Source organism: Castor canadensis, chromosome 14, assembly GCF_047511655.1.
Source record: "Castor canadensis chromosome 14, mCasCan1.hap1v2, whole genome shotgun sequence".
Classification (NCBI taxonomy): domain Eukaryota; kingdom Metazoa; phylum Chordata; class Mammalia; order Rodentia; family Castoridae; genus Castor; species Castor canadensis.
In genome coordinates, this window is record NC_133399.1 from 103,968,607 (window position 1) to 103,986,758 (window position 18,152).

Genomic DNA, 18,152 nt, shown 5'->3' on the forward strand with positions numbered 1-18,152 from the left:
TTAGGATATAAATTTCTAATTCATATCCAATACATTGGTCACTTCACTCATCCTAAGTGGCATAGTAAGTGAATGACCTCATAGACTCTGGAAGAGTATTGTTGGGAGGGTGGACCTGATGTCCTCATCAACAGCACCAGACCTGGACAGAGCTCGACAGGCAGTGCCAAAGTCGTCTTATTGCAGGAAGACCTTTGGAACCTAATTGTAACTATCAGCCTGGAACTACAGAGTTTTACTTCTTGGTGTCAAATGTACTATTGAACATAATTCTGTAATGCTTGGAGTATATATATTATTTAAAAAAAGAGCAAAAGAAAATAAAAATTCATTGGTCTTTTAGAATATCATTGCATTAAAGCCAGTGAAGATCAAAGATGAGTTGTGCCTCCTCTTTTTGTAGAACTGATGGCTGAAGCAGGCAGAGCGAGGCGCTAACACAAAAGAGTAAATCGTATCATCTTTTTAACATTGTGAAAAGTATACAACTCAAAATGGGACCTCATCCTGTACTTGCTTCTTTTGTAGATTCTGTCAGCTGACTAATAAAAAAATCAAATGTTTTAGCTATTCTTCAGGAGGTTGTAATGTTGACATTCATGAAAGCACCTAATTCATTACGAAGATTTTTTACCAATAACATCAAAACTGATCCTATTTGCAGCTAAGTCTATTCTGTTGGCTTCTTATTGCATAATCCTAAGACTTCAGTTTTCTTTCTTTCTTTTTTTTTTTTCTCCTTCTCTCCTATTAGCCAAGTTTAAAAGAAAAAGCCAAATCGAGGATTTGGTAAAATGCAAACTCTTGTACATTTGTAGACATACTGTCTTGTCTCTTTGGCTCTGCAAAACTACACTTCCCTGATGTAAACAGTAAGCCACTTAGGGAAGAATTCCAGCAATTTGTCTTTTCCAGCCTTATACAAAGCCAGGGAGGCGATTTATGTACAGTGACTCCCCGTTCTTGTTTAATTTCCTCAGACAAAACAAGAGATTGTGGTGGTGCCTGCCAGTTCAAAGCAGCACAGTGTGTCTCTCTGGGCTGGATTGTCACTTCATGAATTAGAGAGTTAGAGCCAAAGGTCCCACAGAGTCATCCGTCCAGTCCCTGTGTTACAGATGAGAAACCGAGGTCCAGACTCACTCACTCATTAAAAGTCACACAGTGTGTAAAGTGGCAGAGTTGAGTCTTGAAGTCTGTTTTGTTTGACCTTAAGGTTTCTTTGGTTTTCCCTTTCTCTGGCTTTCTCTAATAGTTATTCATGTTCTAGGGTGAAAACATAGCCCTCTGGGTGCATTAATGGTATTCCTGTTCTCAAAATAGCTCCAGACTAGCACACGATGTGCTCACCAAGCTTGGATGTGCATGGTAAAGCTTGGTTTTAGAGCTAGGATTCTATTTATGGAGAGAAATCTAGGCCCATCTCTGTTTCTAGGCTATTCCAAGGTGTATCTTGCCAGTAGGGAGCATCATGGTCACGTGATGAGTGGAGCACCCTAACTAACACTGGGTCTGACCCTTTGGAGTCTCAGCTTCCTCGTTAAATAATATGGGGTGTGGTATCCGCTCTGTAAATTCCTGACCCCAGTAACACATGAAAGGGATGCTACACAACGCAATGGGTATCTGAGATGTAGGAAGGGGTGGATGTGGAAGACATGGATCTGAAGCAAAGAGGTGAAATGAATGAATGATGGCTGTAAGTGATTGAATTCTTGTTTGTACATCAGTCCAGAGATGACACAGAATGCCTAGACGTCCACAGGGTGATGACGTGTCACTCTTGTGAAAGACACTGTTGAAGAGATGCTGTCTCTGTGTGAATCTCTTTGAAAACTTCAGCCGAGAGGTGGCTTTAATGTCCCCTTCCTGAGTGATAGGAGCCCACAACTGCCTCTTCGGAGGAAAGCAGAAGTGTGTCTGGGTTTGGGGTAGAAGTGGTTAATAACTGAATTCTTTTTGTGGATTTTATAGAAGGAACAAAATTATTATTTAAAAATACATTATTTGAAAAGGTTATTAATTGTACCATGTGTACCTTCTTAGAGGTGCCTGTGCTTTGTGATGGGAAGACACAGAAGTAATGTGTAACGAATGTCCTCATTCATGAGGGTTTATCTTCTAATTGGTGGCAGACAGTCACACAAGATTCTTTGGATTACAAACTCTAACTGCCCTGTTAGAGTTTGTTGTGGGACTTCATAGAAGGAGTTCATACGGGGTAACAGAACCAGTAGCTGTTTGTTGAGTTGAATTAGGGATGCAAGATTTGAATTGTTGTAGCAAAGAGACAGCTGTGGTTAACCATGTGCTCAGCATAGAAGTTAGGAGTGATTGTAAGTCTTGACTAGAGAAGAGGCGGGATTTGGCAAATGATAGAGGCAAAGGTGGGTAAGTGAGGCCATGGGCAATTTTTGGAGCACTTTGATTCTCAAGTTCAGAGATGAAGGTTTTAAGAAAAACCCTTGGTCTTTGGTGCGTAGGGGTGTGTGTGTGTGTGTGTGTGTGTGTGCATGTTTCCAACAGCCCTTGGAGGTGTTTGCGCCTGCAGCTACCAATGCAAGGTGCTGCCCTTGGGAGCCTCTGCTTCCTTTCTTAGTGACTAAGAGCCAGGAAGAGATGAAGCTGGTCGTTGCACAAGTCATTATGACAGTGACCTCACTGCTTCCTGTTTCCATCGGAGAGGGGGCCGTGAAAGGAGCCATGGCAGTGGAGGGTCGTGAATGGGAACCAGAAGGTGTCATGGATGTGACTACATTTGCTGTGGGAAGTCCTTGGTGGGGAAACCATCCGAGTGAACCAGCAGTCAGATGAAGGAGCTGAGCCTTATGAACAGGTCTCAGAGTCCAAAACTAATTCCTCTTCTGCATTCTGTGTGATTCTCCAGCCTATCCTTATTCTGAATCTTCATTGAGTCCAAAGTCAATGGTTTAAGGGCCAACATAATTGGCCCAGACTTCTGAGCCAAGAAGAACTCTGGTTGGGTGACTTCCTTCATAAAGGAGAGGTCACTCACTTGAGGGAGGTAGCTGGAGTTGTGTTCCTTTCCATCCGCTGACAGGTTGAGTGTGACATAGCCAGGCTGAGGGCCAGGATGCCCTCAACTCAGGGAAGAGCAGGTTATGCCTGCCACTAATAATCACAGGGATACCCTTCTTCCCTAATTCATTCCATAACTCCTGTGGGACACGCAGATGGCTTGAGTGACTATCCTCGTGGGCTGGCTGGACCTGCAGAGTTGGAACACATCTTTGCTTCATTGGCTCTCCAATGTGTATTGGGTTTTTTTTTTTTTGGAAGAATATAGATCACTCATCAGTAGAGTGAAGACAAGAGATAAATCTTAAGAATACTCTTTCGTTGAAGCACACCTTACATACCATAATATCTTTGCATTTGAGTATACAATTCAGTGATTTTTAGCAGGTTTGTGAGCTGTGAAACTTTCACCTACTATCCAGCTTAGGGGTGTTTTCACCGCCTCGTCAAACCTACCTAATGGGTAGGTTGCTAACCACCACTCTCACCAATCCAATACTGATGGATTCACCTACTCTGAACAGTTCAGAAATAAATGGAGTTATAAAATACGTGGTCTTTTGCATCTGGCTTCTTTCATTTGGCATATTGTGTTTGAGGTTCACCCGTGTTGGAGCATGGGTCAGTATGCTTCTTTTTTTGCTAAGTAGTATCCCATTGCATGGGTTTATAACTGACTGTCTGTGTCAGTGGCTTCTGCATTCATGACTTCAGCCACCTACTCTAAAATATTTGGAGGCCAGACATAGTGATGCACACTGTAATCCCAGCCAAAGATTGTGAAGTTAGGCCAGCCTGAGCTACATAGTGATACCCTCTCTTAAAAAAAAAAAAAAAACAAGGAAAAGAAATCGTATCTGTACTGAGTATGTATAGACATTTTTCTTATCATTATTTCTAAATGCTGCAGTATGACAAGTATTTACACAGCATTTGCATTGTACCAGCTGTTTACCGTAAGTAATCCAGGGAGATGGCTTAGCTTATGTGCAAACGCTACATCATTTTATGTAAGGGATTTGAGCACCTCCAGCTTTCAGTATCCCTGAGGGGTTGCACAGTCAGTCCTTTGCAGACACTAGGGACAGCTGTATCCTATTTTGTGCCTTCAGTCACCAGCTGATGAGTCGTTTCGCTTGTTGACTGTGATGGGTGGCTTTCTATGACTCTAACAACGTATTACCACAAACTTGTTGGCGTCAAACAACAGGAATTTATTATCTCACAGTTCTGGAGTCCAGAATTCTGAAATTAAGGGGCTCCTTCCAGAGGCTCTCAGGAGCTTCTGTTCTTTCTTCCAGCTTTTGGTGGTTGCTGCAGTCTCTGCCTCCATCTTCACGGTGTCTCTTACAGTTCAGCCTGCCAGTCTCTCTCGTAAGGATTCCTACTCTCCATGTATGAGAGTTCTAGATACTCTACATTCTTGCCAAGTAGCTGCCCTTTTTAGTTGTTTTGTTCCGTGGGGTTTTTTGTTTTTGGTTATAGCTGTTGTAGGAAGTGTGCCAGGGGTATCTGATTGTGGTTTTAATTTGCATTTCCCCAATGAGTAATAATGTGGAATGTCTTTTCATGTACTTATTAGTCACTCCTATGTAAGTTTGGTAAAATATCTATGCAGAGCTCTCACCCATTAGCCTGTCGTCTTTTTAGTTGAGTTTGTCCACTGTTCTTCACAACCTGGCTAGGTCACTGCCATTCTTCAGAACTGAGGTGTCTGAGGTTGCCTTGCTCAGCAAGTGGTGGCAGTCCCGTGTTCCCAAGGGTGTCCAGGGGAAGGTGCTGTCCCTGCCCTGTGCCTTGTGTCAGTCTGTTACTACAGGGTAGATGGCACTTATGTGTGGCCTTTTGGCCACTAAATACTGTGCCACAGAAGCCAGGAGACCACTCCCCACGATCACAGACTGGCTGTCGTCTGGTGAGCAGAGGACTGACAGACAGAACCTCACAATGAGTTTTTATCACTCTGGCTTTTCCTTTCACACTTATACAAATTTTAATCAAGTGATTATTTCTGTGATAATATGCTGATTATCTTTCTTCCTCACACTTGACTGCTGAGGAGCAGAGGCTCTGCCTGTGTGTGTGATCTTGTGACAGTCTCTCTCACAGGAGGTGTTTACATAGTAGACAACCAACCAATCAGTATTTGTTGGCACATGGAACCGGGCTGCATTCTCTGCCTTATCCTGGGTGATTCCCAGGAAGTCATTTAATAGGGGGCTGTTACCCTCTGCCCCGAAAGTGCCACTTAAGTGACAAGCATTCTAATCCCCCTTCCTTTTATTTTTTTCTCATTTGCAGCGATCTATAACTACAGTGCTTGTCAAGATGTGGAGCTGTCCTTGCAGATCGGTGACACTGTTCACATCCTGGAGATGTATGAGGGTGAGTGCAGATGGCCCTCTGCTGGGACGGACGGACGGACGGACGGACAGCCAGCCAGATGGATGGACACACAGATAGTGGGAGTTACTTATTAACAAGGCACTTAAGAGTAGCCGGTCAGCTTGCTCTCTGGCTCCAAGCAGTGCTCTGAAAACTCCAGAAGCACTCAGTTGATACAGTTTGTACAGAGGGTGATTTCAACATGAATGCAGACATGCCCAGACGTGGGAGCCAAGGTCTGTACCACTGGATGTCGAAGAATTATCCACAGAACCAGCAGGAAGGGGGACGCATTTGGGACGTTGGGCCTGCAATAGCTGGAGGGACCTGTTGCTGATTAAGGATCCCTTTCTGCTCACCCTAAATGTTGCCAGGTCGAGGGAGCCATCGGGGACAGCCTTGTGATGTTGTGAGTTCTCTCACAGATTTAGGTCAGGACCATAGCGGAAAGTCTGTTGTGTTTTTCCTTCAACTAGGTCAGGTTCATCTTAACCTGTTAGTGGCCTGCAGGCCAGGATTCAGCACCAGCTGCTGGTCTCATTGTCTCAAAGCAGAGCCAAGGGGCTTCCACAATTCTAATCCCATGTTCAGGTTGCTGACATTGAGAATGGAAGCACAGAACAGCCCTCAGGGCCCAGTGCCTCCCTGTGAAGGTTGGAGTGGGAATGAGGTGGGAAGTGAGGCAGATTTTTCTTGTAGGGTGAAGCTGGTTAGAATAAACACTCCGCATTTGCAGGGTCTGGCTCCCCATTGTAAAAGCTTGTGGCAATGGAATGGCAGAGGTGTCATCCAGCATCCCAAGTCACTTCTGAGGCTGGGACCCAATGGTGTGGGAGGGGAGGAAGTGGGAAGCCAGGATGGAAGGAAGTGGGGTCTGGCTGTGAAAAACCCAAATCATCACCTGATTGCACAAAGGCCTCTTATGGCAGCTTCCCTTTCATTTTCGGCAGAGGGCCAGCGTTTGGCCTTACCCTTTTCCCTTCGCACAGCTCTAATCCTGTAGCTCCCAAGAGTAGGGAGAGAACAGAGACGGCTGTGTGGACACTTCCCATCCCCGCCCCCCACTTTCACTGTCACCCTTGCTGTCCCAGGCCTGGGTGAACGTAGTGCTAACTCACCAAGACACCTGTGACAATTGACTTATTCTTTTGGGACTCTTTGCTATGGAAACCACAGTCCCTCAAACCCTACTACGTCCTACCTCTCTATCGGGGAGCAGATTAATGTACTATATAGCCCATACCATCTTTCATGCAGACTTGGAAAGAAAGCTCATTCAACATATGACATTTTGATTCAAATTTCTCTCTTTCCTTTCTTTCTTTTTGCAGTAATGGAGCTTGAATTCAGGGCCTTGTGCTTGCTAAGCAGGCGCTCTACCACTTGAGCCATATCCCAGTCCTTATTTCTTTTAGTTATTTTTGGGATAGGGCCTTATGTTTTTGCCTGGGATGGATTCACACTGCAGTCCTCCTATTTATGCCTCCCATGCATCTGGAACCACATGTGTGAACAACCACACCTGGCTTGTTTGTTGAGATGGGGTCTTGTGAACTTTTTGCCCAGGCTGGCTTCCAATTGTAATCCTCCTGAGTAACTGGGATTGCAGATGTGAGTCACTGTGCCTGGCAGATTCAAATTTCTTAGTCACCTTTTCAAATTTGTTTATACTAGCTTTTTTTCTGCTTTTTCTGACACCTATGGTGTTAAGTCTTCTACTATGATGGTGGTTTGTCACTCTGGTGACAACAGATGTTTCCTTTATGTATTTCAGACTTGTTTTTAGACACCTGCTGTTTTAGAATAGTTGTGCTAAATTTCCAACTTCTAATTTCTGCTTATTGAACTTTTACATTGTCTTCATTTGTATTAATGCTTTATGTCTTAGTTTATATAGTCATTTGCAGTTCCTGGTGTCTGACTTTTATCCTTCTGACTCCGTAGGATGTTAGAACACTGCACCAGACCTCTCAGAATGTTTTCTCTTTTCTTTTTAGATAGACAGGGTCTCACTGTGTAGTCCAGGCTGACCTTGAACTCATAGTTCTCCTGCCTTCACCCCTCTCAAGCACTGGGATAGCAGGCAGATGCCACCACACTCAGCTAGAAATCTCTTCTTAGATCAACAGATGCCCCGGAAGAAATCTACCACAGATCCTGGACTGGTCTTTTTGACTTGCTAATTCTTCACTCCCATGTTAGCATTCTCCCCTGCCTTCTCCTTCCTCCCTCCGTCCCTCCCTCACATATGTGTTTTGTCACTTTCCTAATTGTCCTATGGAATATGTCAAGGAAGAATGGTTGAGATGGGTTCTTGAAAAAATTTTCCAGGTTGTCCTCCAACCTCAATCTTCCTAATCTTTGTCTCCTGAGTAGCTAAGATTACAGGCATGAGCCACTGTGCCTGGCTTCTTTTTCTTGACCCTTGCATAGTTTTTACAATAGTTATTTGAAGCACTTTGTCCTCATAGGGTGCATGTTGATAGTAATTTTAAGTGTGTTCACTATTTATACTTAAGCAAGTGGTTTTACAGCTGGCCAGGGAACATTCCTAAGGAGAGCACTTCTACAGACCAAGCTAAGGTAGTGGCTGAAGCTAGATCAATATGCAGGTTGAGTATCCTTTATCTGAAATGCTTGAGATCAGAGGTGTTTGGGTTTTGGATTTTGGAATACTTGGATGTTTCAACAGAAATTCATCTATTTTTCATTTATGTCTTATATATGACCTGAAGGTAATTTTATCCAGCACTTCACATAATTTTTTTTTGTAGAGTGTAATTTTCCACTGTGTAATCATATCCACGCTCTTGAACTTTCAAGTTTTGGAGCATTTCAGATTTTGGATTTTTTTGGACGAGAGATGCTCAAACCACACAAAATACAAACACAGACAGACACCAAACACATCCATCTCAAATATGGCTTTGAGTCCAAAACATCCCACAGTACAGTCCACTTGCAGGAAGTGCTGGAACAGTGGACTAACGTCATCACCATCTCATCTTCGGTGTGATGGTCAGGTGCTGGTGGTCCTGCCAATAGGAAGCCAGTTTTCATGCTGATTGCTGCCACACACTCTCTCTGTGTCATCTGTAGAATGCTTTCATCTCAGAAGGACCTCAGGAGCTGTTCTTTAAAAGTTGACACTGGGACTGGAGGTGTGGCTTGAATGGGAGAGCGCCTTCTTTGAAGCACAAAGCCTTGAGTTCAAAACCCATTCCTACCAGAGAAAAGTGGACACGTGCCAGGGTGTGAATGGGGAGACTGACACCAGAAGGCACCTCATGACTTTACTGAGTTCAGTAACCACACAGGGCATGTCACCTTCACAGGCACGTTATTATATTGGATTATAGTTTTTCAATAACATTTATTTTATGGGATTAATGTTTAAATAGTGCCCTCCTTGCCAGGTGCGCAGGGGCTGGTTCTTGTGTCTGCTAAGTACTTAGAGTTCTTGGCTAAAGTCTTAAATTCCTGAATTATTTCAGGCACTTCAGGACCTAGGGCAGGACTGCTTTGCAAACATTTAACCCAAAGGAAATGCTGAGTAATAACTTCTGTTAAATCCTGCCTCCCCCATCCAGTCTTCCTTTAAGACAAATAAACAAAACGGATCACCCATGGCACTGCCAGACAGATTGTTAGGGTAACACTGGCACTGCTCCTTGACCGGGCATTGTGTGTCTTGCAGCTTCCTGTGGGTGACTCCTAGGCCCTCCCTATGCTCATTCTGCCCCACCCTGCTGCCTTTGAGATCTGCATATTAGTTCTGTGTGTGCTGTTCCAGCATGGAGGAGAGTCCTCCCAGACAGAAGAAATTCTTTTCTGCATTTAACACCCAACAGAACCCGCTGTTCTGAGGGCTCTTCCCGCTGTTTTCTGCCCTTGGTTGCATGAGTGACTACATGACCACCACCTGCTTTTATCTCTAGGTACCTGTCTTAGCTCCTGACTTACAGTGGGCACTCAGCAAAAGTCAGTGGAATGAGTGGAGATGAAATGGGAGACCAGAGCTAGCTAGGGTAAAGCAAGGGGTCAGAGTTACCTCCACAAAGCCCCAGGTATTACAACATTACAACAGAGCTGTTGTATCTCCCATGAGGGAAATGCAGGGGTACCAGGATTTCTCTGCCTTCTGTGGCCTGCTTAAGTTTCTGATTCTAGTTTTAAATAACACCTTTATTAAGATACAGTTCAAGTACCATGCAATTCACCCACTTAAAGTCTACAATTGAATGGCAATTTACACTGAACACACTGTTTCCAGTCACCTTCTATGTGGCGTTGGGCAACTGTGATCACTCTACACTTTCAGAACATTTTCATTACCCCAAAAACCTGTGTCCTTTATTGGCCATTCCCTAAGCTCCAGTCAGTCGCAAAGAAAGCTATGATCTGCTTCTGTGAATCTGCCTGTTGTAGACATTTCATAGAAATGCAGTCATACAGTGTGTGGTCCTTGTGACTGACTGGGTTTTCAGGCCTCACCCACATTGAAACATGTATCAACATTTCATTTCCTTTTCATTGTCAGATAACAATTGTGTGGCTTTCCCACATTTTATCCATCCATCCCCAAATGAGTATGTAGACCCTTCTTTCAGCTGTAATGAATAATGGTATTATAAACATTCATGCTAAGTTCATACATACATGAACTTTTTCACGTATAAGTTTTGTGTGGACATACATTGTCATTTCTCTAAGAGTAGAACTGCTATGTCATATGGCAACTCCATGTTTTATCTTTTGAGGAACTCCCAGCTGATTAAGCTTTGGCTCCAAAACAGAAGAGCACAGTTCAAGCGAGAGAATTTCTGTCACTTGTCCCTTATTACTTCTTAATTTCTGTGACCTCATCCTTAAGCCTTATTTGTCTCTTTAAAGATGAAAGTAGAATTGACTGAGAAGCCAGTTCTTCATGGGTCCCCAAGAGTCCCTTCTCTTCAGAGACAGCAATGAAGCAGACCCTTGCTTTTCTTTGTCTTTGACACTGGCCTGCCCAGAGTTGGCACCCTGTCTTTGCTTCTTTAACTATGGAAGGTATTTAGCAGGGAGATAGCTGTCCTCCATCTTCACTGCTCTGTTCCACCCCGAATCCAGAGCAGAAGGAGCACCAATACTGTTGATTCCAGTTGTGTTCCCTTAGGCATTCAGGACCTACCAGGGCCAAGTGCATTAACTGAGCACAAGAAATGCTTTAGGCACTGTGATCACCTCAGTAACAACAGCTAGGTGCTTACTCTCATGGAGTTTTCGATGGAGCAGCTGTCTTTGTGCTATGGTCATTTTTTCTAAATTTAGGGCACACTTTGCATTGGAAGTGATCATCAACAAGTGCTTTGAAAATACACAGTGCCTTGTTAAATGTAGGGCATCCTGTCAGAAGCTCTTTCCTGGTTAATCAAACTTGAGTACAGGGGCTTGGAGGCCAGGGTCTTCTGTTCCTCCAGTGTTGGTTTTCTGTGTTTGATTCATGCCCATTGATTAACTCTCTTTCAGCTCATAAACCACTCACAAGCTCAGGGGAGTGAGAGGCTGGTGTGAGCAGTGCTTTCTGGAATAAACATGACACAACCAACAAAATGAGATAATGCCTCATAGGTGACCTGAGCTCCACAGAGGCAGGCACAACACAAAGCTTTATATTCAGGACAATTTTAAAGACTCAGAGGTTGGAACTAGAGAAAATGGCCAACCCTGGTGAGTTGAAAGAAATAAAAAGAAGCATTTGTTTATGTACAGGAATGAGACCAGTAAAAGTACCTGGATCAAGACAACCTCTCCTTATATAGGGTACATATCACTTAACCAAAATGCTTGGAACCAGACATATTTCAGATTTTGTATATTTTTTTGAATTTTGGAATATTTCCGTACACATAATGAGATATCTTGGAGATAGGACCAAAGTGTAAATGTGAAATTCCTGAAGGCACTTTTATACAATATTTTTAGTGGACTGCAACCTGTGACATGAAATCAGGTGCAGAACTTTTCACTTGTGTCTTCATTTCAGAATTAAAATCATTTTGGATTTTGGAGCACTTTGGATTAGGGGTGCTTAGTCTATCAAGTGAAAATTTATGAATAAGAATGGATTTTGACTTGAGCTGTATATGAATCTCATCTCCATATGTGGCCCTCATAGGCAGGCAAAGTTATAGCAGATGTTATATGTGATGAATTTTGTCTCCATGGCTGACAAAACTTCCTAACAGATACTGATGTCTGAAGATTGGGTCATATGATACAGTAAGGTAGTAACTTTTTGAGAGTGTCTGATGTTCTATAGAATGATCAACCTGGAAGCCTCGAAAACTTTCTTGCTGCTCTTATTACTCCTTTGTACTCATTTCTTTATCCAGTCAACCATGCCAAATAGTCATAAGTCAAGTGAAAAAGCAACAAAACAAAAGACAAAACAAAGCAAAATGATTTCCAGTTCTTAATAGTGAGTCTGGAAGTTTTCCGAGTATAAGCTGCAAGGATCCTCTATGTATCTGTAATATTTTTGTTGCCCCACTATGAAAGGTAACTGAGAACTTATTGTCATTGTGAATCCAGACTGCCACTGTGACCTAGTTATAGAAACAACCACCTTTCTGAGTATAAATGGTGGTGAGCCCAACTGCTTGGATTTTATGACAAGTACTGCGTGTAAACACTGTGGCATAGACCTCGAAAGCAGATTAGGCCATGTGGCATTTTGTTAGTCTGTTTGGCCTTTACCTTAAGTACAGTTTGTTAGCCACAACTGCTGGGGACATTTGTTCCTCAGATGTTTTTTTCAAAAGATGTGCATGGCAGTAGGCGTGTGTTTATAAGAAACATTAACTACAAACTGGAGCCACTGAAATGTCTCTTAGACTTGCTGTAGGCTCGTGCAGTCTGATCAGAAGATTCCCAAATCCTTTGTGTCCCATGTGGAAGCTTCCAGGCAGGACAAGTGGATGTAGCAAGGAAGGTGATGGAGTTTATTAAAGATTTAGGAAAGGAGTTACACACATGGTGGGACCAGGTGGAAAGAGGGAGTGTCTTCCTCTTTGCAGGTGCTTAAAAAACTTATGCTAACCTGGTGATTCTGGATCACCAAAAATTGATGAGTGGGGAGGGGCATGGGTGGTTCCCTGGGCTGAGGTGAGGTGGTTTGAGTTGTCCCTGGGTCAGAGTGCAAATAACCTATACATACTTGCAATTGAAAAGAAGGCTCAGAGAAAGAGAACAATGTTCAACCTGAAATACAATGTCAAGTCACCTCTGTTTTAAGAGTTCTGATCTTTAGCCTGCCTGCCTGAGACAATCTTTTTTCTTCAGTACTGGGATCAAGTCAAGGACTTTATGCTCTACCATATGAGCTATGGCCCTATCCCCTCTTTAGGGTTGTTTGCTCATTTTGTTCTGGGATAGGGTCACTTTGCCTGGGCTGACCTTGAACTTGTGATCCTCCCGTCTCTTGCTTTCTGAGTAGCTGGATTGCAGCTGCACAGCACCACCCCTGGTTTCAGATTTAATCCTATAAAAAAAAAGAATGCCTGTTTCTATTTCTCTCTTTTGAGATACTTCTGAATGTGGTTCTATAATGTAGGCATATATAGAATCTTCTAGGGTAGAAGCCAGAACTCTTTTCTGAGTGGTACCTTCGTTCCATTACTCCATCGTGAACTAGCACTTGGACTCAACCCATTTGGGCAGGTGCCCATGAATCTAAGAGGGCAAACTCAGCCTGAAAACAAAGATGTTGTAGGGAGGGCTCTGGAAGAATGTTTCCATGAGCTTTTGGTGTCCCAGTAATTTTGGTCTCCAGGGGTCTTGGTTGGATGAGGGGTCAGAACTAGGGTGCAGAGTTGTGGAACAGACTCCTTCCATCCTGTGCACATGCATGCCTGCTCTGGCTGTCATCAAACCTCTGGTTCTGGGCCATTCATATTATCTGTTTATGCCTTTTAAAAATGCTTTAGATATGTTATCTCTTTGTGAAACAACATATCAAGCTACTACTATGGGGCTGAGTTAAGATTCACGTTTGGATTGGTATAAGGTCAAGGGCAAATGGGTGTGTATTTCTCCTCGTACTTCTATTGGGAGAGAATTTTAAATAAGTATCTCTGCTTTGTTTATAGTAATATAGCAGTAATTTATGATCTTTAAATTCATGTCATAATGAAACAATTCAAAGAATTATATTCCGTGTTCATGGATAGGAGCACAGTATTGTCAAGATGTCATTTCTTCCAAACTTGATTTTAGATATAACATAAAGTTTTCCAATGTGGATAAAGTTCTTTTGCTTTTAATTTTGTTTATTTATCTATCTATTTTGAGATGAGGTCCTGCTATGTTTCCTATACTGACCACAAACTCCAGACTCAAGCAATCCTATGGCCTTTGTCTCCCTAGTAGCTGGAGTTACAGGCATGCACCACCACACCCATTCCTTATGCATTTTAAATGGCTACTGGACAAGTTTCCAGCCCTCCAAATGTGTCTGCATTGGGGTGAGTTCTCTCTGAACTCCTCATAGCTTTCCATACAAATGCACCACTCTGGCCAGGTAGTCTTGTCACTGTTCTTGTAAGACATCACAGGTTGGGATTTAAACTGCGAAGCTCCATGGACCTACTTAAAGATATCGTCTTGATGAATTGATTTCTCACTCTCAAACCTGTACCCCTTTTTCTTTCAACTTCTCAAATTCATGATGATGACAAAACCATACAGAAAAGAGTTGCTGCACATTCGTTGCTATGGCCGATAAAATGACATGCTACGTCTGGTTTCTCAGCTTTCTTGAACTGATTGGATGAGAAATGCAGCCTAGAAGAGGGAAGTTAGACTTGTAGCAAAAAGAACTAACTACTGGCAGGATTACTTTGCTTTAAAAAGAAAGAAAAAGAGCCACATCCAGAAAACACAAAAGGAATTAGCAAACTGAGCAACAGTGCCGACCAAACTGGAGGAAATGTGTCACTGAAGGCACACAGAGAGGTCTCCTCGTTTCACCTCGGACATTTCAATGTGTCATCTTCTCTGTTCTGTCCACTGTGGTTTGGCCTGCTCCTCCCCTGTCATGCCTGGACCGATCCCTCTGCTTGCCTGCACTAGTATTTCTGGTTGAAAATGAAATTCTCTGTCTTCTAGTACCATCTATTGTAGGCAACCAGAAGAAACCTCCATGGCATTTTTAGCCATTGAGTTAGATTTTGTGGGGTAACAAGATACAAAGAAAAGAGAAAATATTGTTTGTGGAAGGAAGTTTAAGAGATCAGAGCCTACTTTAAATTGACAGAGGAAGAAATGGATAGTGTGGAGTCGGAACGGAGAACCAATGCTTTCCATCCCACTCCAGTTCTCCTCACGAGCAAGCATGGTCTTGTCTTCTGGACATCCTGGCCTCAAAGTTGGGGTGCTCTGGCCCTGGCCAGCTCTACCAACTCCAGCCTTGCAGTTGGATTGTATTTTGTGGATGCAACAGGCTGTCTGATGCTTTGCCCTAACTCAAAGAGGCCTTTGCTTTCTCCTTGGTGTATTCATCACACATTTATTGAGTGCTTGCTGTATGCCAGGTCTGCAAATCCCAGGTACTTTTCAGGTGTAAAAAATGAAAGTTGGAAACCATATCACTTTCTTTCCCACTTGGATGGTGTGCTTGTGCATATGTATTTCATGCCGACAAGATCTGGTGGCTAAGCTTACGTCACCTGAGAGGCCATGCATTGAGGAAGTGTCCCCTTTGCTGTCCCCACCCCCAGTATGGTCATGGGGTGGCACCTTGCTATAAGGGGAAGAGCCATGGATGACAGGGGAAAGACCTGTGTTTGTATCTGCAGCTTAGAGAGTAAATCACCAGTTGACCTTGGACAAGCTTTTTCAACTGTGCCTCAGAGCCATCGGCCTCATCTGCCTGTCTCAAAGATAACTACCCAGGAAGACTGATTGGTCTCACGAAAACCTGCCAAAAAAAAAAAATAATAATAATGGTCTTTTACCATCTTTGCATCTCTTGACTTTCTGCCTTTGAGTTTATTTTCAAAAGCCCACTGAGATGGCCAGTGCATTTGGAGTAGGGATGCATGCAGAGCCGGGGCTATGGGAGTGGGGAGAGGGGAGAGGTGCAGCCACTGTCCTCTGTAAGGAGGGATTTCAGACTGAGCCGGCCCCCTGGGAGCCTGGGAGAGGTGTACACCCAGCTGCTTCTGCTCACTGCTCCCTGGGGATGGGAGGGTAGATGCTGACCATGGTAACTTAACAGGTTCACCTGGCCTACTGGGGAAGCAGCCTTTGACCTTGGTTTAATTAAGCCAACAGACACATACCACATAAGAAAACAGCTCCTCCTCCATGTATCCTCCGCCCCCCTTACCCCTGTCATGTGGCTGCCGGGAACAGTAGCTCCCTCTTGGTTTCTGGTCTTTAATTCCTGGAGGATAAACATAATTTATAGATCTTTTATATGTGTACATGGGGGAAAGCTGATTTATCCTGTGATGGTGAAGTAAAGGACACTTTTACAGACCACTCCATAACTTACACATCCAATGATACCATCATTGTTCCAGTGTCTTCTGTGAGGCCACAATAATTGCTGCAGACTGTCCCTGTTTATAACTCTCTCCTTTGTGCACCAGGATCTCCAAGCAGTCCATTAAAGGCCCTTTTGTATTTAGTTACTTGCTTATGGACCTGTTTCCTTCCTCCTTGGAGCCAGTGCCTGATGCACTCGTGTTCAGCATGTGTTTTTATGTTTAATGCATGACCAGCCACGAGTCAGGTAAATCTTCCAGCTCCCACAGACCTTCTCAGAGAGGGCTGTCTAGCTAGCTGCACCCCATGTGTCAGCCTTGTCCTCTTTCTTTCATTCATAACTTTTAGCCCCGTATGAAATTCACTTTTTCGTTAGTATGTTTGTGTGTTTATGTGTATGTGTGTTCTCTTTTCTTTCCATTATAAAGTGAGATGACGACATGGAGGTGTTGTGTGCCTTGCTTTCTGAGCATTTATAGCTATTTGTTGACCGAGTAAATGAACACAAGTTTGTGCTTGAATCTCTAGCAATGGCAAACGTTCATGGAGACTTAGTGCTAGAGTGCTATGAGTGATGGAGATGAAGAATGTGTTCAGGGAGATGCAAGAAAAAGAAAAGTAACGGGAAACAAGCTCTGTGACTGTTCACACTACTCAAACTTGTTTCAGAGGCAATTTCAAAGCCATCCTCTGGTGCTTTGATTTCATCAGTCGTAAGTATATATAATTTTAAAAGTCAAATCATTTTTTATAAGGCTAGTTGTTAAAAAAACAGCTTCTCTTCATTTCTACTTTTTTTTTTTTGTGGTACTGGGGTTTGAAATCAGGGCCTTGAGCTTGATGGGCAGGCACTCTGCCACTTGAGCCACTCCCTCAGCTTGGAGCCTCTTTGTTTCTGAGACATTTCAATTCTTTGAAATCGTTCAACTCTTTCATGAAATTTTTGTGGTGTATTCCTCTTCATTTCTAAATAATTGAGCTTTTATGACTTGGCATTTCCATTTTCACTTTTATTTATTGACTTCTTATTATGGAAGATAGGACTTAGCTCTCTTGCACACCCCACCAACCATTCATCCCTAAAACCAGTAACCCAATGTAGATATATCATAATTTTTAAGTGAGTTTGTTTGGATTATTGTGCCTGTGTAGCACCAGCAGCAGTGGCCGTGCCCTGATCACATTTCTTTTCTTGAATAATACATTTTTCCAGAGCCACTTCCATTTTTCTAGGTTCTCTATGGACTGACCTTTGGTTCACACTCAAGGTTTCTGATAAGAAGTGTTTACTTCCTTTTAATATGTTCAGCTATTAAGTAATAGTTTTTATTATTTAAGCATTATTATAATTAGCATTGATGATTCTGGTTGAGTTCTGACCTGCCATGCCAGTCTTGTCCCCTAGATGCCCTCCCATCTCCCATTGCAAATACCCAGGTTGCTCTGTTCCACCTCAGAGCTGCAGGATTTCTTTGTTCAAGAAGGAGAGCCAAGGGTCAAGATACACCTGCCATTTCCTTCTCCCATTCCCCAAGGTTTTCCTTTACCAATGAGTAATGCTGCCCACCCAGTAACTTAAATCCAAGAGCTAAATAATACTCTTGAATATTTGCCTTTCCTTCCCCATTCATGGCTGTTGCCAGTGAACTCATGAGCAACACCTGTTGATTCCAAAATATATCATGCATATTTTCATTTCTCCCCATTTTCACCACCAGTCTCCTAAGTGTTCCTCTTCCTCTATGTTTCACCTCCCATGCTCCATTCTTGTATAGCAGCCAGTGTGCTCTTTTAGAAGCATAAGGCACGATGACATCTAAAACCCTCCAATGCCTATCACCATACTTTGAATATAACCAAATTGCTCCTCTACCTGTGGTAATCAGTTCTGGCTGGGCATTAGCATTACCAGCGCATCTTTTGAGGAGCACTAAGCCTGGGTCCAGTTAAACCGGAATATTGGGGGGACGAGGCCCAGGCATCAGTATTTTTTAAAGTTCCCTGGTGAGTCTAAAGGGCACCATGGTCAAGAATCACACCTCTCACTACCATCTTCCATTGCCTCCTCTATTTCCCTCTCTCACGCAACAGGCTGTCTTTGAACCTCAAGCTTACTTTTGCCTCACTGCTTTCTATGTGGATATTTCTGTCTAGAAGTTTCTTTCCTCAGATATTTTCATGCCTGCTTCCTTTCAGCA

At 43.2% G+C, this 18,152-nt stretch overlaps 1 protein-coding gene across 3 annotated transcripts in view; it reads left to right on the plus strand.

The window, feature by feature from the left end:
* Dock5 (dedicator of cytokinesis 5) overlaps positions 1 to 18,152 on the plus strand; it is a 180,777-nt gene that overhangs the window by 39,824 nt on the left and 122,801 nt on the right. For all 3 annotated transcript variants that reach the window (XR_012441570.1, XM_074055185.1, XM_074055186.1), the window contains exon 2: positions 5,341 to 5,424. Coding sequence is in view for 2 of the 3 variants with exons in the window: in XM_074055185.1 (XP_073911286.1) it covers positions 5,341 to 5,424 (84 nt within the window). In the remaining variant the exon portion in view is untranslated. The remainder of the gene's footprint in view (positions 1 to 5,340; positions 5,425 to 18,152) is intronic.